At 35.9% G+C, this 24,886-nt stretch overlaps 2 protein-coding genes across 11 annotated transcripts in view; one reads left to right on the top strand and one right to left on the bottom strand.

Moving 5' to 3' along the window:
- Nucleotides 1–16,612, top strand: part of LOC149962854 (nuclear distribution protein nudE-like 1-A) — a 60,258-nt gene extending 43,646 nt beyond the window's left edge. For 2 of the 10 annotated variants that reach the window (XM_090180218.1, XM_090180219.1), the window contains exons 7-10: nucleotides 57–139; nucleotides 2,082–2,177; nucleotides 7,887–7,993; nucleotides 15,550–16,610. In XM_090180218.1, the coding sequence (XP_090036344.1) occupies nucleotides 57–139; nucleotides 2,082–2,177; nucleotides 7,887–7,993; nucleotides 15,550–15,622 (359 nt within the window). In that variant the 3' untranslated portion in view covers nucleotides 15,623–16,610. Of the gene's footprint in view, nucleotides 1–56; nucleotides 140–463; nucleotides 869–2,081; nucleotides 2,178–6,329; nucleotides 6,671–7,575; nucleotides 7,654–7,886; nucleotides 7,994–14,389; nucleotides 14,448–15,549 lie in introns of those variants that run through there. The other 8 variants (XM_090180221.1, XM_090180220.1, XM_090180222.1 and 5 more) reach the window with 8 other exon arrangements.
- A 51-nt stretch (nucleotides 16,613–16,663) lies between these two features.
- On the bottom strand, nucleotides 16,664–23,147 carry PIG-Q (phosphatidylinositol glycan anchor biosynthesis class Q). The gene is made up of 8 exons (XM_090180217.1): nucleotides 22,199–23,147; nucleotides 21,225–21,345; nucleotides 21,035–21,161; nucleotides 20,536–20,689; nucleotides 19,630–19,822; nucleotides 19,291–19,405; nucleotides 19,177–19,235; nucleotides 16,664–16,827 (listed from the first exon to the last, which is right to left on the bottom strand). The coding sequence occupies exons 1-8, from the start codon at nucleotides 22,996–22,998 to the stop codon at nucleotides 16,702–16,704; spliced, it is 1,695 nt and encodes a 564-aa protein (XP_090036343.1). The 5' UTR covers nucleotides 22,999–23,147; the 3' UTR covers nucleotides 16,664–16,701.
- Between the last annotated feature and the right edge of the window lie 1,739 nt (nucleotides 23,148–24,886).

The following is a 24,886-nucleotide window of genomic DNA, read 5'->3' on the forward strand; positions in this document are numbered from 1 at the left end:
CTATCAAATTATCTTAGTTTCCATAAAAAATAACTAATGTAATTTTTTGTTCATAGATGGCTCCCCTACGGCGCCTCTAACACCGTCAGCTAGAATATCCGCGTTGAACATCGTTGGAGACCTTCTGCGGCGTGTGGGTGTAAGTATAACTAAATTTTGAATTAATATTTAATCCCGTACCAAGACCAGAAATAATCATCTTAACAAATGGTAGGCCATAGTTCTAGTTGGTATTTGGCTAACAATCGTAGGTATAGACCAGTATTTTTTTAGCGAACTAACCACAAAATATATAAACCAAAAACAAAGACCGAAAAAAAAAGAATTCTTAGAAATTGTCATATTTTAGGCCTGGATGTTTTTTTGTGTTAATTTGGGGTCTTTTTTTTCTTTTTTTCATTTTTCCACAATTCTCACCTAAAACAAAAAACAAACAAAAAAAAACCAAATATCATCTGATCAGACAATCCGCAAAGGAGATTTCTTTAAAAGCACCCCGTCGCCCGTTAGACCAAGGCCAAGTTAGCTCATAGTTCAGTAGCTGCGAACACGAAATTTTTACCTATTTTTATTTATCACCGCTTTTAATTTTGTTCCCAAATCATCCTCCCTTTCCCCACAAAAACTGTCAGGCCCTAAAACGGGTCTTTTATTCTATTTAAATAAAAGCGTTGAAATATTTTTATCCCATGTTTTGCCAAAAAAATCTGATATTTAATAAGAAAAAATTAAATGATCTATCGTAGCTGGGTTAAAATTTCAATAATTTAAAAAACATTTTATATGAATGACTTGTGATAATATTTTTTAAACTTTTCCGTCACCCAGCCGGTGTTTATCTCTCCCGTAATTGTAAGTTTTTTTATCCAGTACATGCGTATTAAAAATTATTATATTCGTATTGAGGTTTTTGCTAATTTAATTTAAATTCGTTTTGTTCATTAGAAATAACCTGAATATTATTTGCAATTGGAACTGTCTATAGCTTTAAATTGCTCAAACAAATGCTTAGTATTTGCAATTGGAATTTGGTCTATAGCTTTATTAACGAAGTGCTAGCGTTTAAAGCAAGTGGCGGCTTGACGTGAAGTAGCTCTTTTTCAATAGATGTCGCTAGCGTCGAAATAAAAAAATGGGCCAATAACATAAATTACGGCAATTATAAACAAAATTTTTACACGGGATATTTAATTTAGGTTTAAGTCCACTAAATAGTATAATTTGTCTAACTATAATACTCTACATTGGCTCTCTGACGACGTTATCATTTGGCTATTAGGAATTTTAGTTTCCTTTGACATAAATAGATGGCACCACGTTCTCCTTAACGGATAGATTCTTGGCCATCTCTAATAACAGGGACCTTTTCATAATACTGGTGGCAATGATAAAAAGTCGCTTGATGACTTAGGCCTAGGGTGGTGCCTTGGCTATTAGCCTAGCTGATTATTATTAGAGCCGACACTTGCTAAAAGTTGCTAAAAAAATGCTTAGAAATCTAATAAGGTTGGTTCATGTGAACGCGTCGGTCTCGAGTTATGGGGGGGTTTACAGTGGGGCTGAAACGCGGTTTTGACGTCATAAGCTGCGGAGAGAGGAGAGAAGGATGCCCGCTACGAGAAAATAAGGGGGAAGCGACAACACCTCATCTTATGACGTAATTCGCACCTGCGCAGTTAGGACTAAACTCCTTTAGCACGCCCTTCTCGTAACTTTTTGGTTTTTAAAGAAAGAAAAATAATTCCAATTGTAAAAAAAAATTGTAAAATTTTCACGTTTTTTCTAATTGCAATTACGAATTTACAAATTTGACATTTCCTTTAAAAATAGTCATGATTTCTATTAGTAAAAATCGGCAAATGAGACCATCTGCAAATTACCTCGAAAGGGATTAACATTTTCCTTTCCTATTTGCATGGCTGCTGCACTTTGAAATTGATTTATCATTTTATTTCCCGCACGATTTTTTCACAACCTTTTTCATTTTCATTTCTCCCGATTTTCATTTTATTTTTAAAACAAAAAAAAAACGAAAAAAAAACGAAACTTTTTCTTTTGCGAATGATTGAATGTGGTTGCAGCAGCGTCCAAATTCGAAAAGTGCGTCTTACGAAACGAACACCAGGCGAAAATCTTCCTGTTCTTGCTCTACCGCATCTGGGCCTTACGCTGACACTGTACGTTCCTCGTCAATTCACACTCACCTTTTTTATTTTCTTACTTTCATTGCTGGGGTTTTATTTCGCCGTCTTTGCAAGGGGACTAATCTCGACATTTATCATATCGAGTATTTTTAAGGAAACAGGGTTGCCACTGTATATCGGAATTTCGTGGAAAAGACGGAATTTTAAAAATTGGTATAAAAGTCGGAAATTTAAAAATTGGTATAAAAGCCGGGGGAAATTTAAAAATTGGTATAAAAGCCGGTGAATTTTAAAAATTGGTATAAAAGTCGGGGAAGTTTTAAAAATGGGTAAAAAAGTCGGGAATTTCAAATATTGGTATAAAAGTCGGGGAAGTTTTAAAAATTGGTATAAAATTCGGGGAAGTTTTAAAAATTGGTATAAAAGTCGGGGAAGTTTTAAAAATTGGTATAAAAGTCGGGGAAGTTTTAAAATTGGTAAAAAAGTTGGGGTGTTTTATTTTAGTTTAAAATAGGAAACATTTATTAAAATATTGGTTAAAAATTGTAAAATTTTGGTACAATATAAGTCGAGGAATTTGAATGTGAAAAAACTGTGGCAACCCTGAGAATGAACTTATTTATACGTCAGGGAGAATGACTATTTTGAGATGAACCAGGAGCATTATGGCCGAATTTCCCCCACGCATGAGTCGGGGGGGGGGGGAGGAAAAACGTACCAGCGTTCACTTCAATCGCATCAGGGCCCACCGAAGTCCTATAATTCCTATAAAATCTTAAATTTTCAAAAAATCTAATAACATCCTATATTTTTAGCAAAATCCCCAAAAGTCCTATTACATCCTATATTTTTAGCAAAATTCCCAAAAAGTCCTATTACATTCTATATTTTTAGCAAAATCCCCAAAAAGTCCTATTACATCCTATATTTTTAGCAAAATTCCCAAAAAGTCCTATGACATCCTTTAATTTTGATATTTTGCCCATTTCAAATCCCGCCACTCACAAGGAGAGTACCCGAGGTGTTTATTGCCGATTTTGTTCAAAGTCGGGCGTAAAGTAGACCTACATGAAATATGAAATTTCCCAAAAGGAGATGTTGCACTACCCATTCGTTTTGCTATAGCAACCGAAAATGTTTTTGATAACTTAAAACAATAAAATCTCCATTTAAAAAAGCATGGGATTTTCTCGGTTTCACAGGGTCCTAGCTACGAAAATTTAGAAAATTTTTGAAAATCACGAAATGTGTAATTTGGACCACATTTAGGTAAATTTCATCAAGTTTGGGTAAATTGAAACATTTTTAGGGTAAATTTGTAACAAATTTTGGGTAAAATAAGGGAAAAATCTTATTTTCGTTGTAAGTGGTCAAAAACATTTCGGTTGCCATGGCAAATCGAATGGGTAGTGCAACGTCTCCTTTTGGGAAATTTCATATCTCATATAGGTCTACATTACGGCCGACTTTGAACTAAATCGGCAATAAACACCTCGGGTACTCTCCTTGTCAGTTAAATTGCTAGATTTAGCTATAGGATAAATTCCTTTACAAATTCATTCTAGTCCATACTTATTGATAACACGGTTAGCTACTAGTATATTTTTGTGATAAAATGGTTAAATAGTTTCTATTTTTTTAAGGGAAAATCAAAGATTTATTTCACTTAATATAGATTTTGTTTTTAAATGCATAAAGTTAGTAAATTAAATAGCATATATAGTCCTATAAAATCCTATAATATTGAAAAAATCCTAAAAAGTCTAATAATGTTGAAATAGTCCTATAAAGTCCAATAATGTTGAAATAGTCCTATAAAGTCCAATAATGTTGAAATAATAGTCCTATGAAGTCCAATAATGTTGAAATAATAGTCCTTTAAAGTCCAATAATGTTGAAATAAGTGCTATTAAGTCCAATAATGTTAAAAAAATAGTCCGATAAAGTCATATAATGTTGGAAAAATAGTCCTATAAAGTCCAGTAATTAAATTAAAAAAAAATGGAAATATAATTATATTGTTCCTATAAACCATTTCACATTTGAGTGTGGGCCCTGGAAGACGTCAATTGTAGGGAACCAATGAGATGCCAGGCTAATTTGAATTGTTAGGGGGGGGGAGGTTACAGCTAAAACTCGTCTCAAAACAGTCATTGTCTCAAAATAAATAAAAACATTCATCGTGACTCTCGCTTATACTCTATATACTCAGTTGCAGGTTAAGAAAGGCAAAATACCTAGTACATTTTGCGGAAAGATACTAGCACGAATTTCCGGTAAATCGGCGGCAGGAATTTCGAATTTGCCCCGTTTACGGTTGAATTTCTAAGTATACCCGCGTGTGTTATACAATTTTGTAAAATACCATCTATCGCGTTATATTTCAAAGTGGTATTTAATTAATTAACATAGATAAGATTTAAAAACAGTTATAATCATTAATTTTTAGAAATTCCGTTTTGCGCGTCCAGGGCAAGTATAGAACGGGAAATGCCGAGATTACCACGTTGACGTACATAAACGCGCGATTTGATGATTGTTAAGGAGCATAATACTAAATATATGCTATAATGGAGCTTAAAATTTATAATCTATATTAAATATTTATTGATCACTTTGAAATTTACGCAATAGACATTTCTAAAATGAGTTAGGAAGTAGGAACAGATCCAACAGAAAATCGGCGAAATTGGAAATTCCCGCCGCCGATTTACCGGAAATTCGTGCTAGTATCCTTCCGCTAAATGTGCTAGATATTTTGCTTAACCGGCAACTGAGTATACAACCTTGGACGAATAATTTCTGGACTTGAAACTTAAACAAAATATCTGGTTCCACAATTTTCCTCGTCCGTCAGCGCCCCTACCGAGTGACTCGCGAAATATTTATATCCAAATACAAAACACGTGCGTAAAAATGTCAGCTGACCCGCAATTCCGTCGTCTGCTCTGCTGTTTTTAATAGAAGTGAGGCTTTTGGAATTTTAATAGGCTTTAGATTATTCAGTAATAATTATATTGGAATAAAAATGAAAGGGTAATGATTTAATTAATTTAAATAGGAAGTTCGCTTTCATGTTTTTGCGTATATAGTTTGTGTGCAGGTTTAAATAGATTATCAATTTAAAAATGCCTAGTCTAAATGGAAATAAAGGTGTAAGCTTTGACGCCAGTGACGAGCTAAGAACACTAGGCCTAACGTCGTCCGCTAATATTGGGTACGTGTTTAGTATTTGCATAGAAATCTTTCCAATACTTGACACTACGGCGCTACAAGCGACGCTGCCGTAAAAGCATCAAGCGCGCCATTTGGTTTCGGGTCCAGTAATTATTCGTCCAAGATACAACGTCGGCAATCAATTCATATAAAGAGATTGAACTCTTATGTCGGGTTTAAATTCTGAAATTACTCAGGAAATGTAATTAAGTATTCCAATTAGGGTTTTACCCGGTTGCATTTTTTATTTTTATTTTACAAATAGCGTTGATTGGGCTGCTTAATTAGTGTTAATTTGGCTTATCTAATATCCGTAGAAGCAGGCTTATAGATTGTTAGTGAGGCTAACCTTCGTGACCGACCATACATCGGTTATTCTAAGCCAGAAGCTTTACCGTAGTACCTATCAAAATGGTTGTTATGTTACACCTTCAAAAAATCAATAATTTTAAATAACGATCATTAAAAGCGTTTTTGTACGACACGCCAGGTATCTTTAGCGTGATTACGAATTTGTAGTGGCGTTAATCAGTTCGGTTGGTTCCATAACAACGGCACGTCACGAATTTTGAAAGCACACATCCATGTACGAGCAAGACCAAAATCCAACAGATAAAACAACAGTTTTGGATTTGGGTACAAGATTGCTCTTAAATAAAATTATTATTAAATTTTGAGCTTCCCCTTAATTTATTTTCGTTATAAAATTAGTAATTAGTAACATTTTGCACTTAAAGCCTGTGGCGGCTTGACGTGAAGTAGCTCTTTTTGCAATAGATGTCGCTAGCGTCGAAATAAAAAAAGGCGGTACTTATAGGTACCCCTCGCGTTGATTGATAGCTGGAAAATTGGTCAATAACATAAATTACAGCAATTATTAAGCCCACTAAATAGAGTATAAATTGCCTAACTATAATACTCTACAATGGTTCCCTGACGACGTTATCATTTGGCTATTTTGATTTTTAGCTTCTTTGGCCATAAATAGGTGGCAGCACGCTCTCCAGTAAAGTCGCGTTTTTCGAAGGACCGGATAGATTCATGGCCATCTCTAATAACAGGGGCCTGTTCATAATACTGGTGGCAATGATAGAGCCGCCACTGTATTCATTTCATCCATGAACTATATCATTAACCTTTTCTACCATCTGGGATTAGGATGGACGGTGCTTTTCTGCGTTTTACGTCATAACTTAAACCAATCAGCAGATAAGAGTTTGTCGTTGACTCGATCCATGAAACTTTTCTGAGATTACGCGTTTTAACCGGCCAAGAAAATTAGTTGTGATTCTTGGAAAGATAACTGTACTACAACCAAATCAGTTGATAATCATAAATTAAGGTAATTGCTGTTAATATTTTTACCTATTTTCGTTCAATCGAAAAGATTTTTTTTAATTTCGCAAATTAGTTTTAGATCTAAGCCTTGGCAATGAAAACTAGCGAAATTTCAAAACGTTTCCAATCAAAACAATTTTTGAGCGGCGGCGCGTGACCACGTCATACTAACGAAGCCCCTCCCATCCTAGTATAACTAATGTATTTTGATATTGATGGTTACATTGAATACTTTCATTGTTTTAAAGCAAGTGGCGGCTTGACGTGAAGTAGCTCTTTTTGCAATAGATGTCGCTAGCGCGAAATCAAAACGGCGGTACTTATAGGTACCCCTCGCGTTGATTGGATCGTTAGTAAATTGGTCAATAACATAAATTACGGCAATTGTAAACTATATCTTTACATGGGTTATATAATTTAATTTAAAACCCACTAAATAGAGTATAAGTTGTCTAACTATAATACTCTACAATGGCTCTTTGACCACGTTATCATTTGGCTATTTTAAATTTTCGCTTCCTTTGCCATTAATAGATGGCACCACGCTCTCCAGTAAAGTCGCGTTTTTCGAAGAATTGGATAGATTCATGGCCATCTCTAATAACAGGGGTTTTTTCATAATACAGGTGGCGCCACAATGATAGAGCCGCCACTTGCATTAAAGTTTAAATTTTTTTTAATATCCAATCAACGGTGTAGTTGCAACATGGCTGTTTAAATTGAACTAACAAAATTTAGTGAATTGAAACGCACGATCCCAAATTCACGCGTTTAAAAAACTAACAAAAAATTTATTAATTTTTTAATATTTTGAAAGTGTAACATTATCAACCGAAATAAGATATTTTTTTTTTCAAAATTTTCTATTTCTTTATAGTTATTTAAGTGTATTTGTTTGTTTTCCACACTGTTTGTAACATTGTTTATAAAGTACGTCTGATGAGAATCACACAAACGTTCCCCCCCATTTGTAAATATTTTTCTGTTTCATTTTCCCTTTAAAACTTCCTCTGGTGTTTCGTCGCTTACTATAAACATACTGTCTTTCTCTCCTATTTTTCTACTCGTATTTCGCTAACACTTAATCGTATTCCTCCATTTTGTTGACAATCTTGCTTACCGAAATCGAATTAAAAAATTCCCATCTCTCAAAATTGTGTTCGTAAATGAAAATCCCTTATAAAAAAGGCTTTGGAATCGAAACTGGCATCGTGTCGCAACTTTGTCAAGGAAGTTCCACAAAAATCAGCAAAGGACGAAGCGAACGTCACCCTACCTTCGCCGAAGACTCCGACGTAGGTTAACCTTTGGCTTTTTCATTAATTATTCCACAGACCACCTACCCCAAGAAGGACATGTAGTAATTTAAAAAAATATATCTCTCGAATGTGATGCGCCTTTGTTAAGAGCGCAAGGTGACCAGGGAAATTAAATAAAAATTTATAGGAATATAGGAGATTTGAACTCGAATTATGAGAAATTATTGGATACAAAATACGTTCAATAAATATAAAAATTGGCCAAAAATAGTAAAATATATATGTGGGTACACGACGACGAAAGGTTTATGGGCTATACTACACGGAAAAACCAAAGTTATTATTCTTGTGTATCATGACAACTCCTGAATACTATTGTTTGGTGGAAATTCAGGATAAAATTGTAAGTACAACCAGTAAAATGAATGAAAACTGGTGAAATTATAGGAAAATATAAGAAATTAGGTAAAATTAAAGGAATTTATAGGAAGGCATTGAAAATATAGGAAGTCTGGTCACCCTGAGAGCGCGCCATCTCACGGCAAGTAGAGGCAGTTTTGAAGGTACAAAGACCAGCACGTGCGATAAAACCAAATTTATTGTAGAAGCTGGCTCGCGCACAATTTTTTTTATTTTGATTTCTTAAAAAAAAATTAACACACGCTATTTTCTGTTTGCTGTATAACAAAAGCCGCGTTTTTTGATACACCTTTTTTTCGAGGTCGATGCAAGTCCTTCTGGGGGTAGGTGGTCTGTGGGTAGATCAGGAATGTATTTATTTAATCTTTGGGACATCATGGTCGAAATTTTATTTATAATAAAAATAATTATTATTATCATCTAGGCTAATACCCATGGCACCACCTTAGGCCTAAGTCATCAAGTTACTTTTAAAGCCCTTAATTAAGGTGACCGGGTTAAAATGCGTCTAGGAGGGTGGTGGCAAACCCTTCGTGCCACGTGAGCCAATAGCTCCCTACACTCACTATTACCGTTAACCCCGACAAATTATTATATAAATGGGAAATCGAAGAACTCGAGGGAAAATCATTTAACCAGTGCCGAAGTATAAATAAATACATTCTTGGTAATTATCAAAATAGTATCGAAAACCAGCGTTGTGGTTCATAAAATGTATTTAGAAGATAAATGTAGTTTGGTTTAAATTGGATTTTGTAATCTCTTCGCGAGTTCTATTGCTTCTCGTAGGTCACATATTTACATAAATTATCAAATTCAGGCTGGGTCTTGCCAAGACTACTCAACATCTTGGTTAAAGATTCGTGTATATGCGTAGTATGAAGTACCTCTTACGTCCAGAAGGTCTTGCGCAATGTTACTCTAATTATTACTAATCAATTTGCATTTTAATAATATTTATACCACTCTTTTTAGCTACTCCTTAAAATGCATAGTTGGCATAGTTCCGGCATAGGTCGATTTCCTACCGTAAACGTTGCTACTATAGCAAGTAAACCAAGGAGCGGAATCACTTTTTATAAGGCATTGTTGTTTTGTATCAGGCATAGCTCTTTTTGCCGAGATTCATAGGGATAGAATACATTCCACGCCCGACTTTACCTGGTGCGTAAGGCTTGGTGCTGTCCTCCAGGTTGCGTTATAAATGGCCCATAGCATTTTTAAGTATGGGGTTGGGAATCGCGCGCTAAGTCCGGCGAATCCAAACCGCCACGTTTCTCGTGGGCCGATGTCGCGTCGGTCGATTTTAGGGAGCTATGCCAGAGAGCTGCAAAAAGAGCTATTAGATGCCTGATACAAAACAACAATGCCTTATAAATAGTGATTACGCTCCTTGGTGTACTTGCTATAGTAGCAATGTTTACGGTAGGAAATCGACCTATGCCGGAACTATGCCACCTATGCATTTTAGGGAGTATCCTTTTTTTAATTTTGAAATTTTCATATTTTAGTTTTATATTTCGATAATTTTAATTCTAGTACAGTTGGTTTTTAATTAGAGGAATTTATATAAGCGTTGCCTACGTTATTAAAATAGGTTAAGCAAAGCGCTCTAAAAGTTTTAACAACAACGTTTAAACCATTCTTTAAAATCGGTAAAGGGCGCTCAAGGTTCCAAGAAAAATCTCTGAAGCGCGCTTTCAGTTCGTCGGCTAACGCAATCAAGTACTTTTGTAATCGAATTTTAACAAATTGCACACCTTTCGATAACCTAGGGTACACGAAAAACGAAAAACGTCGTTTGAACCGTACTAAAACAGGCGTTATGTACGGGTATGAGTGTTGTCGAAATACAATTATTTGTTTCTTCGTGAGCCCGGGTGTACCGCAAATTAATCTCTTTGTACACTCGTACTTATTTCACCAAATTCGTTTTAATTGTACAAGGCCTAGACGTATCTCAATTCAAACAAGTATGCTGCTAGATAAATAATAAGTTGTCATAACTTTGCCTCGATTTGTTGAGTTGGAAAATTATCCTCCTTGGTTAAATGTCTAAAATGTTCTCTATTACACGCCTCCCGATGACGGGGTACTAACCAATGAGGTAGAATAAGTAGAGATCCAAATAAATCTGGGATTCGAGGTACACGTTTTTTTTTATTAGGAAAATTAGGCTTAAGTTTCAACTTTATCTAATCTTGTCGGCGCCATCTGTTTCTATAAGCAGACACTTTTGCAAAATATATTAAGGTTTAGTTTTCCAATAACACGATAGATGGCGCCAAAACGATTTGATTAAGTTCATTTACTAGGCCTAACTCTCCAACTCAACAAATACTGTACCGCGGAACGGTAGGTCCTGGAAGGCGGATTTGGATCTCTATTTATTCTACCTCATTGGTACTAACAACGCGACAATTTGGGAACGTCCATTAATTACGTGAGGCGATTCTGGCGAATTTTCGACCTCCTCTCCCCCCTTGGTGAGTTGTCGTGATATTTGACTCGACCCCCTCCCTCCCCCCTAATATCACGTGTGATTTTTCAAAATGCGTATTTTTATTGTAAATACGTTAATCTGTGTTTGATTGCGTTGGATTTATTAAAAAAAAACATACCGAGGAAGGGGGACGCGCATTTAATTAGCGCAGGAGCGCACTTCGTAGTAGCTTCGATTCCATCCCCCGACGCAGAAAACGATGCGCAAGGGTGTTATTATGTAGGATTTGGCCATGGAGAAACATGTTTTACTTAATTTAACCCAGTTTTATCGCAATTTTACACTGTTTCTTGCGGAAAAAAAATTACGTGATATTTGCCAAAACCCCGCCCTATCCTCCACGTGAGATTGGGTGAGATTCAGCTCGCCCCCTCCCTCCCTCCCCTAAACGCCTCACGTAATTTATGGACCAATGAGATTGTAGTATTATTTGATTTTATTAAAGCGGAGGAGCATACCGGGGGGCCCAACGGGTGGAATTGGAGAAACGCTTAACATAATCTCGACATATTCATTCTCCCTGAGTATAAATAAATACATTCTTGGTGTCACATTAGAAATATTGCGTCGTCTTCAAGTTATAAAACGTTCCGACCAGGCTTGGAAATAAGCGGTGGTCACTGGGCCAAAGACCAGTCTATTAATTGCTCGGACCAGTTTTTTTATTCAAAAAGTAGGGGTTCACTGGTCCTTAGGACCAGTTTATTAATTCTACCTAATTATGAAAATTCAACTTGGACCAGTTTAATAATTGCTAGTCAATCGGAGACTGGAAGATCAGCAGCTTATCAACCTGAAAGTTCAAAGCAAATCTGATTGTACTGTGTTAAATTAAACTATTTTTAACAATTAAGAAAAAAATATTTACCAATACTTACGATGTTAGATTAAGCCTGGGAGGGCCTTGTGTTACATTGGGTTAGTAAAAAATAAGAGCAAGGGGTCCCTGGCCCAAGGACCACTTAAATAATGGTAAATGTAGGGGTACGAAGGTCACAAGGGCCAGTTTAAAAAAAAAACTTATTTCCAAGCCTGGTTCCGACTCCGAAGTATTAAAGCGAAAAGAAAACCGTAATCAAGCACGGCCAACTCGCCCAATAGCGGCCAGCCGATTCGTTTAAGTTTCTATGTTAACCTACGAACAAAAATATCTCCCGGCGTCGAGCGCCCCTAGCGGAAAATTATTTTCAGAATAGTTTTGGCATTGAAGCCAATATAAAAACGAGCGTGGCGCTGAACTCCGATAGTTTATAGCATGGTTTATAGCGGGAAAATCCTTGTTCATGGAATTTCGTCGAATGGGTTGGCCGCTATTGCGCGAGTGTCAAAGTTGGCCGTGGATCAAGTGACTCTCAACGTTGTCGTTCAAACTACTATAGCGCTCTGCTTAACCTCTCTATTGAAATATATCCTCAACTTTCGATTTAGAAAATTCTGGGAATTAAATTTAAATTAAAGGTTAAAAATAAAATCATGGTAATGCAACCGTTTGCAGTTTAGAGTGCCATGTTTTTTTGTAGGTCTTGAAAGTTAGAAAGTTGATGTTGCCTAGGCAACGGGGGTCCAGATACGAGAGACTCTTGTAGCAGCAATTTTCAAAATAAATTGATGAAATTTCCCGTGCACGGACCTTTACAATAACGTAGGCAACGATATAAGTACTACTAAATTAATTACGTACCTCGCAAAATTCGGTTTCGCGAGACCAGAGTAATTATAAAACAGGTAGTGGAGATTCCCTACGTTTAAATAACGAAACCTGCTATAAAACTTTAGTTTTAAAGCGTAATTACTAAAGTTTTGGAAGAGCAATTCGTTAATATTAAAAAAAATAATTAATTAGGCTTGTACAAAAGCTGTGTAATTTTCAAGTGTTTTATCAAATAAGTTATAGGTGGCGCTTAGTTTATTTTTCTAGTACGAGTAGGAAACACGTCGAAAGCCGATGAACTCTAACCTTTTTAGATATTGATAAACCTTGGTGGTAGGCGTTTCATGGTTGACATTAGACACTCTCAGCAACTTGTTAAAATGACGTAAATGCAATTTTCAATGTTTTCCTTCGCCGTAGACGTTCGTGTTTACGTCATTTTAATTAGTTGCTGAAACTGTCTCCTAACGGCACCTTCATTCCTAGTGACCTAGTATTCTCCATAGGGGCTATGTATAGGTGTAAAGTAGAACTCGCGAATTTAAGAAAATCCAAAGTAGTGTTCATTTTAGGAAAATCAATACTCTTTTCGATATTATTTACCCATAAGTTTATTTTAATAAAGGTCTATACAGTTGGTTACAATATTTTCGTGAAATTTCACTGAAAAGTATTCGTTGTAAATTTAATGGTAATTTCATTGCTTAAAAGTATTACCAGCAAAACAATAAAGAAACATTTTGAAGGTACCCCAAAATATCTTTGAAATAGTCCCAAAATATCTTTGAAATAGTCCCAAAATATCTTAGAAATAGTTCCAAAATATCTTAGAAATAGTTCCAAAATATCTTAGAAATAGTCCCAAAATATCTTTGAAATAGCCACCCCAAATATCCTGGAAATAGCCACCCCAAATATCCTGGAAATAGCCACCCCAAATATCCTGGAAATAGCCACCCCAAATATCCTAAAAATAGCCCCCCAAAATATCCCGGGAATAACCCCCCAAAATATCCCGGGAATAGCCCCCCAAAATATCCCGGAAATAGCCCTCCAAATATCCCGGAAATAGCCCCCCAAAATAACCTGGAAATACCCCCCCCCCAAATATCCCGGAAATATCCCCCAAAATAACCCGGAAATAGCCCCCAAAAATATCCCGGAAATAGCCCCCCCCCCAATATCCCGGAAATAGCCCCCCAAAATATCCCGGAAATAGCCCCCCAAAATATCCCGGAAATAGCCCCCCAAAATATCCCGGAAATAGCCCCCCAAAATATCCCGGAAATAGCCCCCCAAAATATCCTGAAAATAGCCCCCCCCCCCAAAAAAAATATCCTGGAAATAGCCCCCCAAAATATCTCGGAAATAGCCCCCCCCCCCAAATATCTCGGAAATAGCCTCCCAAAATATCCTGGAAATAGCCCCCCCCCACCCAACATATCCCGGAAATAGCCACCCCCCCCCAAATATCAAAATATCCTGGAAATAGCCCCCCCAAAATAAAATATCTTAAATGATGTAAATTACCTTCATTTTATCACTGGACGCATTTTTGAAAATTAGATCTGGAAATTTGAAATTGGCGTTACATTTTCCGTAACTAGAGATAAAGATAGCGTTTGCTGAAAAGGCACAACTTGATTAATTATAACCATTTTTCTAACGTTTTAACAGGTGTTTTTGATGTATTTTTTATTTTAACGACAGTCGCAAATTTGGCATGGCAATTATTATTTAGTTGATATTTTGGAATGCATTTTCCCCCACCACGTTGGCTGTGTTTTTTTTTTGAACAAACGAGCACCATCGTAGATTTAATTTCCGATTTTGACCTTGACTGTTATTGTGTTTTCAGTGGCATTAGCAGGCACCAAAGCGTCCGCAGAAAGCTTAATCCATTTCGTCGTGACAAGGTACATTATTACGCATTGCGCTCACAGGATTTATAGACAGCCCCTCTCATTCGTATATCGAAACAAATTCAAAAAATCAATTTTACGAACATTGCCAATTGCACCGTTTAGTTTTAAACTCACCATGCCTTGTTTTGCTTGATGTCTTAATATTTGCATGATTTTTAATAGCTTATCTTTTTTTAATGATCATTCATTTTTAATATTGAACATAATTTGTTTTTATTAGCTACGTACATGCTAGGGGTCGGATATTCAGAAACATTCTGTACACATGATTTTGTATTTTTAATGCTTAGTTTGTAACAAATCTGCAAAATTCTCGACAAAATTCACAAATCGACCCAAAATGCGAATCGATTGGTTTTTGAAAAATACAAAATACAAGAAAAATTTTACAAATCCATAAAAAAATACAAATCCGGTGTTTTTTTTTCAAAAAAAAGCAGGATTTTTTAAAAATCCAAGAAAAAATTACTATTCAAAAAATACCAATCTGTGTTTTGTTCAAAAAGAAAAGCAGGATTTTTGAAAAATCCAAGAAAAAATTACAATTAAAAAAATAGAAATCCATTGGTTTTTAAAGAAAAACAGTAATATTTTCGAAAAATTCAAGAAAAAGTTTTTAAATCCAAGGGAAAAACTCACGAAAATTCAATAAAAAAATTAAAAATCCGTGGGTTTAGAAAAATCCACAAATACATAAAATCCGTGATAAAAATGCTCAAACCAACAAAAAAATTATACAAATCCGGTGTTTCTTCAAAAATACGGTTGAATATTTGAAAAATCCGTAAGCCCAGGGAAAACTCAACTGTATTTGCAAATCCAGTGCATTGTTTTCCTGAATGTCCGATCCCCCGTTCAATTTAAACAACAAATGATCAGATTATCAACCGAGAAATCTAAAGAGCTCCCTAAAAACGCATCAAATCGCTTTGCACAATCCAATTTATTAATAAAAAAGACAGATACGTTATCGCAATTTGCCAATATGTGCCTAACAGAATTTCGTAACAGAGCTTTTGAAACCAGCCACTCGTGTCGACAATAACCATTGCTAACAATTTTCTTACCTTTTTTTCTTCCCAAATTCAAACAGTGAAAATCGGCATATGACTCGAGGTTCGTCTTTGCCCGTTCCAAAAGAAAGAGTAAAACTGATGGTTTCCTAAATTTATTGGACATTAAAAAAACCCAAGAATTTCACAAACTTGCGCCAGCGTACCCGACCATAACATTCCAGCTTTCCACACAAGCTGTCTTCGGTAAAGCGAGAACATTTCGCTTTCCTTAACTAATAAACTGGTCCTACTAGTTTGAGAAACCCATTTGCAAAAACGGAAATTACAATAATTACCGTTTCTATGAAATAACATTAACCGTATTAAGAAGATATTCTAGAATTTTTTGTTTTAAAACTTTGAAAAATCGTTGGTTTTTTTTTTCACGGTACTACCTTAATTTATTTTCAGACTGAATTTTCACATTTACCCAAAATTATTTTTACTAATTAAATGAAATGGTTTTTAATTTGTTCCAGTATGTATTTTAATAGCTCAAAAAACCAAGCAAGTATCTGAATTAACTCTTACCTAATAAAAAAATATCACCCTATAAAATTTGTAATTAAAAAAGTAAATATTCATAATTTTTATAGAAATTGTTTCGAACCTTTATAGATCTCCCCTTAATATTTCCAGCTTCTGATTGGTTAAATCCCAAGGTGAACAATATAAGCCAATGAAATTGCTCGCTTTTTAAGGGGTCGTCTATAAAGGGTAATATTCGGAACGAGAAAACACTCTAATATTTAAAGCTATTATAACTGGATTGTTACAAAGGCATAGTGGACAGTAAACTGTACCCACTGTAACTTTGACTGATTTTAAAGTTATAATATCTAAGAAAAAATTAGCTAATGTAAAAAAAGTATTTTCAACAAGGGATATTTCATAAAAAAAATGTGATCTTTAAGCACATGAATGTGTTTGTTAGTTTGGGGTTTTTGTCAAACTGTTAACTTGACTTTCTAGTCTTTAATGATTTTAGTTACGTTTAAACTTGTATAAAGATTAAATCTATTTAAACGGGAGTTTTTCATTTGGTTTTGACATCGTCAATTCTTTATTCATTTTTATTTCAAAGGGATGTAAATAGTGTTTTTTTTTGTAATTTTGTTTTGTGTGCCACTTCAAAAATAGTGATAAATAAAATTAAATTGCGATAATTACATGTTTATTAGTTTTACACATCACAAAGGGTAAATAATGTTTCCTCTTAACAAATTATAACCTAATTGTGTCCACGTCACCACATTGTGCTCCAAACTGTCGGGTCTCGTTTTCGACAGAAGAGTTAACCAAGATGATGGTTTAGACTGTAAGAAAGTAACCGTGTCAGCGTTGCCCAAAAAAACTACTGGACTCGAATCGTAAGCAAAAACCGCATTCTTCAAATTGCGTCACCTGCCAGCGCCTTTACCGAGAAAATTGACAAACATTTCCACTAAAATACAAAGCACGTACGTAAAAACGTTTGTATTTTTTTAAAATCAAGTTATTTAAAAAATTATTTTGAGCGTGACAATAACCCAGATCATGAAAATTAGAATTTTAAATACAATATTTGTTGTAAAACGTAAAATAAATTACTACATTATGATTACCTTTATATTTCCAAAAGCAATAGGAAAGTATGTTCCCAGAAGCAACTATGGGCGCTATTTCACTCAAGCGGCGGTTTCCGTAAGCTTGCATGTGGAACATGGTGAAGCAGACGCTATTTTAACAGGGTTGCCACGCATTTTCTCGTTCTAAATTATTTGTTTTACATCAATGTATGGCAACCCTGTTAATCAGTCGCTCGAAAACAGGATTGCCATACATTTTCAATGTTAATTAAATAATTTAGAAAAATACATGGCAACCCTGTTAAAATAGCGTCTGCTTCACCATGTTCCACACGCAAGCTTGAGGGAAATTGGAATAACGCCCATTAGGCCTAAGGTCGTTAACTTATATTAAGCACGTGTAATATTTGGGTAGAAATCTTTCCGATATCGAACACAGTGGGGCTCAATCTAACAGAGCATGGCAATCCCGTTTTAAAATAAAATGTAACTTAAGACTAACGATTAGCCTTTTCAGTATACAGAGATCCACGTAAACTGCTGAAATTGCATCTGCTAAGTAGACGCTTCCTGTTTCATGAGAGGAAATCGTCTGCTTAGCAAACGGAAATCCAGCAGTTTGCGCGTTTCTTACGTTGGGTGCTACGTGACTTTATGTACACTGCAAAGAGAAATGTTTATTGAACAGCAACCAGATTAAAAACCACACGTTGATTGTGCTATACTAGGTTGAGTGAAAAGTAAGTAAAATGAGTGGATTCCATTATTTAAAGTAAGAGGCAGCTCTATCATTGCCACCTGTATTCTGAAAACACCCCTGTTATTAGAGATGGCCATGGATCTATCAGATTCTTCGACAAACACGACTTTACTGTAGAGCGTGGTGCCATCTATTTATGTCAACGGAAGCTTAAATTTAAAATCTTCAAATGATAATGTCGTCAGAGGTGGCTTTGTAGAGTATTATAGTTAGACAACTTATACTCTATTTAGTGGGCTTTATTCTAAATTATATTTTCCCATTTTAAAACATTTGTTTATAATTGCTGTAATTTATGTTATTGACCAATTTACCAACGATCCAATCAACGCGAGGGGTACCTATAAGTACCGCCTTTTTGATTTCGATGCTAGCGATATCTATTGAAAACAAAGCTACTTGCTTTAAAAATAGCGCCGCTAATACAATGACAGACAAATAGCGCCCTCTATTGTTCAGTTAATTAAGTGTAAATGTCGTGCCATTTCAAGTAGCAGACAAATTTATATAACAGTATACAGTATAAAATATTTTTTTTTGCCAAACTTACCTGCTTTTATACCCTAACAAGTCGACGTTTCACGCGCAAAATTATTTTGGGGAAAACATAAGGTGACATATAGGTGGTATTCACGAGAAGATGGCGGCCATTGCACTAAGGTAGATAGTCATGGGGGGATGACACTAGCCTTCCACTACCACGATGATGACGTCACGAGAATACACCCTATTACAAGACAACCGTGTCGACGTGAAAAGGGGGGGGGGAGGCAGAAAAAAGGGTCGAAGCAGAGTATTTTTATCCTGTGAAACCGCGTGACGACGTCAACGCTACGCAATCGCTAGTTGGCGTTCTCTCTTTGACTTAAGGACGCGTGAAAAAGACCCTGTGTGGACCCCCTTTTTGTCAGCTCCATCATCTCCCAAGAATATCTATAAGGCATTACGATTTCCTTGCAATGTGACTCCTTACAATTTAACCATGAACATTTTTAGAAAATTAATTATTTCTGTTAATTATTATTATTATCTTACCGCACCTTTTTAGAACTAACAAAACAAAATCACTATTCAATTTTTCCCTGTCTATAACTGAAATCAGTAGTGAGATCAGAAGTTTATGACATAGCTCTTATGAGAGAAGTGTATCTTCCTGCATTATGTAACTCTTATGTTGTTTTTATATTTACAGATTTATAAACTATATTTTTTAGATAACGTATTTCGCACCACACTATTTTTTCTTCCAAGACATATTTTGGGAATGTACATGTTTCAAGCGAATAACGATAAAAGCTATATTACATACTAATGCTAGAATAAACCTTTGATTTTACCTCCATGTAAAGATGAACTGTATTTTCTACATTGGAGACGACTTGGAAGTGTATATCACCTAAAATATACAATTATAGTAATTTTAATTCATACAAAATAATTTTTGCAAATACCTTTTATATACGGATGAGATATCAATCTGAGGTACATAACGTAAATAGGCATAGTGTTAATAAGTTCTACCATCTTAGCTATACCCAATTGGAAGCTTAGGACGACTACCCTCAGCTACAAAAAAATTCAAGCTCCATATTAAAGACAAATATGCATCAAAGGCAGTACTCGAAATGGACCGGAAAGTCGTTTGGTTTAGTAAAAGTTTTCCTCATATCGTTCAGGTTCGTAAAGATTATTTTTTAATGCACAGCTCCTGTTTTTCCGAATAATCACGTTCGGGTTCGTGAATAAGTCCATTTCGAGCACTGATGAAAGGTGAATTAATTTTACATTACCGTTGTAAACACAACGTAGTACACAATGACTGTTGGCAACAAGAATATGAGAACGGTGAACATTAGAGTTCCAATAAACAGTTGCTGAACATCGTAAGTGTACGAGTCAACACGGTTTCTTAGAGGGTTCCATTTTTTGCCACAAAATAGCCTCCATAAGGCAACCAGACCTGTTACGTTGAAATTGTACAGCCTAAAAGTGTACGTAAAATTAGAAATAATTTATTGACATTAGGGAGTTCAAATAGAAGTGTAAGTAAGATTAAAAGATCAAAGTGACGTTTGAATTTAACTATTTTCTTCAGAATCAGTGGCATAGACCCCCCTTGGGCCTACCTTTGACTGTACTAAATTTCCACCCCCTTCTTGACCCCCTCTTAACATTCACATACTTCGACCCCCCCTTGACGAATTTCTTGCTACACCACTGGTGGGAATGTCTTGAAGGTGTGCGAGTGCTTTTTTGGGTGGCATGAAATCTAGACCTCTAGAACTTCTACCCAATAAATATATCAAAATTATGCTTTTTTATCAACTTGGGTTTAATTCGCGACTGAAACGAGTCTAGGTGGCGTAACGGCGCTAGCTTCTCTGAGGAAGTGCCTATGATCTAGCGTCTGCAACCGACAAATTATAAAGTCATAAGAATGTTTTTTCTTAAATGAACTTACCAAAATATAAGCAAAGGATGCAAAAATTATATTAAAACGCAAGAATCATTATTTATAAAGTAAAATTGACGAATAACGATGAGTTAAAACTAATAGCATCTGCTTTAGCCACTACCTATCCAGGTTTCAATGGCGAACCAAAGGAGGTATAGTGATAGTTTTTGGTCGTGAAATTAACTGAGAAAGCTATAAATAATCTGTGAAATTAATGGTAAGAATGTTCTATATTATTTACTTAGCAGCATAGCCGTAAAAGCAGTAGATATGAATAGTTGCCAGAGAAATGAAGTCACTCGCAAAACTTAACAAAAATGAAACTCCAAACACGCCGACTATTGTTGAATTCTCCAAAGCTATTAGTAAAAAGGGTTTCAGAACCACAATATAGGCTGAAACAGAAATCGTATAATTAATTTCAATATTATAAAAGCGTACATGAACTAGGGTAAAACATTGTTTCCTAAACTAAAGCGAAAGTTAAAGGGCAACGCAAGCTCTGTGGCAAAATAAAGAAAAAGTAACGTGCTTTTTAACCCCCTACACACCCCCTCAGTACTGGCGAGACCACTCAGAGTTTACAGTAAATTCCGCACTTTGCATACATATTCACACAAATGCCAGCTCACTTGCATTGCCCTTTAAGGCTTAGAGACAACACAAATGCCATTGAAATGTAAGTCTGTGGTACCCAAGAAAGATATGCTCGCTCCACTTTAATAAATAAGTATATTTACTTTTCCACAAGTAAATGTGGTAAAGGAAGAACCGTCCCAGAACAATGTTAAGAGGTCTGTTTAGTTTCAGTCCAGCAGGTACACCCATTAACCAATTCAGCAGAATTTGAAGTTGATTAACTACAGCCTATAGATGGAAAAAAATAGGTTTTTTAAAAACTAAAATTTATCGAAACAGAAAGACTCATACTTCAGTCATTTCAAGAATGGAAGCAAAGACTTCTTCAGGATTGAGGTAGTCTCGTAAAATGTACATTAAAACAATACCACAAATTGCATCAACAAGAAGGGCTGCCATTAGGTTTCCACATCTGTTTTTAAAAATAATGTGTGATTAAATGTGACAAAGGTAGGGAAGGGGTGCTTAGGCAGGTTCTTATTTTTTCTTCATGAGGCAGAGGAACTGTAATATGATTTCCCTGATATAAATTTTAGTTTCTTCTTAGTCATGTAAGTTCTTAAAGGGAGTATAACCCCTCTTGTTTAATAGGGTGCTCTTAGACCAGCGGTTCCCAATTTATTTTTGCTATGGAACCCTAAATTATGCAACTAATACTGGCGGAACCCCAACTCATTTTTTTTACTTATCTTAGAAAACTGTTGCCACGACCAAAGATGACCGCGCTGCGAATTCTCGGAACCCCTGTGACCCTTCCACGGAACCCCAGGGTTCCGCGGAACACCTTTTGGGAACCGCTGTCTTAGACTATACCAAGTAGCTTCCACAAGCTTTCCTAGCGAGGGGCGGCAAGGAGTTAGTTTAGTTAGGGTGTATAACCTTTTTCAGAATTTGGGGGTAAAACACGATCAAACTAACTCCTTGCCACCCCTTGCTAGGAAGGCTTGTGGAAGCTACTCGGAGAAGTCTAAGTGCACCCTACCAAACAAGTTGGGTTATACTCTATTTAAAATAGGGAAAATTAGCTAAGCAAGTAAAACTTTAAATATAAAATTAATTTGTTAAAGGGCAACACCAAATGTTTTTAAATGTACTACTTTTCCCGCTCCAGCTCCTGTCAATATGATTGGCTGGATATGTTATGACCATTTATAAAAGGGGAGGAGCTATTTAAATTTCACCCAGATTTCTTAAACAGCAGTGTGGTCCTTTAAATTCCAGTTTTATGATAGTAAAAAGAAGCTTTATTTAATCAAAAATATTACTTCAAGCTTAGTTCCTTGGACTGCAGATCTTTATGCAAATTCTTCATTTCCTTAAACTTTCTCAAAACCTGCCGTCCAGTTGCAGTTATATTAATACCTTTGTGAATTGGCTGTGGCAATTTTTCAGTAGGCACATTTTGAAATGGTTGGAGTGCAAAAAGTATTATATACACAAATATGTATTTTAAATATGCACTAGGACTAGCTACACAAGAGATAATGTCATTGTGCTGTGATTGTTTAACAACTGTATCCATATCCAATCTTCGATTGATACTTTTAGTCAGCGTAAAAGTATAATTCAAAAAGTCAATCATTCGGTCAAAGGAGCTCTCAGATTCTTCTTCCTCCTGGAGGCCCAACGAGTCACAATCAAGAATTTTGTGACTTTTATAAGTTATGAGAGTAGCCAATTGCGTGGCAGGAAATGGTATGTCTTTGTAGAACATGCTTTCAACATGAAGTTTACTCAAAGTTATTTTTAAAACAAAATTATGGTTATGATGGAGGCTGTTGGGTAACTTTTCATCTCCAAATACACCAATGCACATTTCTATATTATGAGTAAAATCACTTTGCATTTTATTGACCAGTTTTAGAAGATGCTTTACATTATGAACCGCATATATAGCGTTAATTTTATGTTGAAAATTGTTTCTTGACAAAGCACATATAAGAAAGCATGGATTGTTTTCCAGAAAATGATTTGGAATATAGATATCGGTGTGATAATTATCTCCGTTCTCGATATTTTTGGAAACTTTTTCTGGAGGTTTGAGTTTTTTATTCTTTCGCGCCATTTTAGAAATAAGCCTTGGTAAATTAAAACTTTTCAGCTTTACTCCAAAACTTGAAAATATTATAAATCCAAGTTGATTTTCAGTTATATCAAAAAAATTCGTACACCTAATTAACTTGAAATTAATTGATATAATGAACAGTCTAGGAGTAGAACATAATAACACTAATATAACGAATTTCAATTTACAAAATGAGGGGATTATTCGTACCTTTTATACGATAATAGCCAATGCCATCAATGCAGCGTTGCCAGTTCCTGAAACTCAAATTATCGTACCTAAGGCAAAAAATTATCGATCCCCGAAAAAATTATCCTATGCCTGAAAACTGGCGGTAGATTTAAATTGTGTGTGAAATAGTGACGTTAAACTTGTGAGACCAAAATTTTTAATAACCCTTAAAGTTCGACCGATTGAAAACTTGTTTAAAAATCGCAGTATTAACTGGTTTTCAGCCAATTAAAAACATTATCGCACATTATCGTTCGCGTGAGTTGAATTATCGAAAAACGCGAACTATATAGTACGGTATTGAAAATGTCGTACGTCCCAAAAAGTATCTCGAAATTATCGACGTGTACGATAGTTATTGTACGTCTGGCAACGCTGCATCAATGACAGATAGAACCCAAGTGACAGATAGCAGACAACGCGTTTTTTCTGGATGCGCTACGTTATAGCGCCATCTTGGCACCAGGAGCAAGTGACTTTAACTCCACGTTACTATAGGGCTATCAAAATTAAAGAGGAAGGCATAGGGGTCACAAAAAAAAACTGGTTTTGAAGCACACTGCAAGTCTGGATTTTATGTTACCCCTATGCCTCCCCCTGTTGTGAGTGAGGAATCCCTTTAATATACTAATTTTGAACACCGTATTACGTAGCGCATCCAGAAAATATTTTCCAAGTACAAATTTTCGTCACTATTACCATAAGTGTATAATGTAAGTGGGGTGGCGGAGTGGTTAGCACTTTCGCCTCGCAGCAAGAGGAGCCGGGTTCGATCCCAGCTTGTGGCACTGGGTGAAAACTCCGAACAACTCCTTCTGCGTTGAGTTTGCAAGTTCTTTCCCCCCTGGTTTAAGGGGTTTTCCCCCGAGCTCTTCGGTTTCCCTTTCCATAAAAACTTTTTGATGTTAACGGAAATAGTTAGTGTAGGGAGCTGTTGGCCCGATCGCGTGGCATGCAGGGCTTGCCACCACCCTCCTACGCAGTCTAACCCGGCCACCTGAATTAAAGGCTTCAAAAGTCGCTTGATGACTTAGGCCAAAGGTGGTGCCATAAATTAAAAAATATATATATATATATTATTACATAAGTGTGACACTTCCTATTCTTCACGTGCAAAAGTTTTACTGAGAGCCATTCACTAAACAAACTGCATTACGGGCCTCGTCCCCTTTTTGGGTCCGCTCGCTTCCGCGTCACACTTAGCCTTTGACAGCGCCTCGCTAGGGGTAGATTTCTTCTTGTGATGACGTCACTCCGTGACTCGCTCTCGGTAAAATATTCCCCAAAGTGACAAACTTATGGAACAATATTATAGACTTATGCTATTACGTAGCGCATCCAAAAAATATGGGTCTTCTGCTAGCCTTGGACCAATAAATAATTTGGTCCAAGTTCTAGCTGTCTCTTCCGTGTTAAAGGGGCTCCAAAGTTCGGTGGCAAAAACAAGAAAATTGAGCATGCTTTTCATTCCCCCCAGCCCCTCACTCGGCCTTGGCAGAGGCGGGCAGAGTCAACCGTAAATTTCGCACTTTATGACTTTACACACATTTTGCCACCGAACTTTGGAGCCCCTTTAAATAATTCAGGATAAAAAAGCTGTACACTTATTGGGCCCTGATTAGCGATACAAAAGATACTATAATGCTCGAAACAAAAG

The sequence above is a fragment of the Leiobunum rupestre genome, chromosome 1, assembly GCF_980474605.1.
Source record: "Leiobunum rupestre chromosome 1, qqLeiRupe1.1.hap1, whole genome shotgun sequence".
In the NCBI taxonomy this organism is placed as follows: Eukaryota; Metazoa; Arthropoda; class Arachnida; order Opiliones; family Sclerosomatidae; genus Leiobunum; species Leiobunum rupestre.

Coding starts and splice junctions, on each gene's coding strand:
- PIG-Q (XM_090180217.1), bottom strand. CDS start 22,998: ATGGCGCGAAAGAATAAAAAACTCAAACCTCCAGAAAAAGTTTCCAAA. Junction 19,823..20,535: donor TTTTACGGCTATGCTGCTAA/GTAAATAATATA, acceptor GTACACTTTTAG/GCTGTACAATTTCAACGTAA. Junction 19,406..19,629: donor ACTACGTTGTGTTTACAACG/GTAATGTAAAAT, acceptor ATTTTTTTGTAG/CTGAGGGTAGTCGTCCTAAG.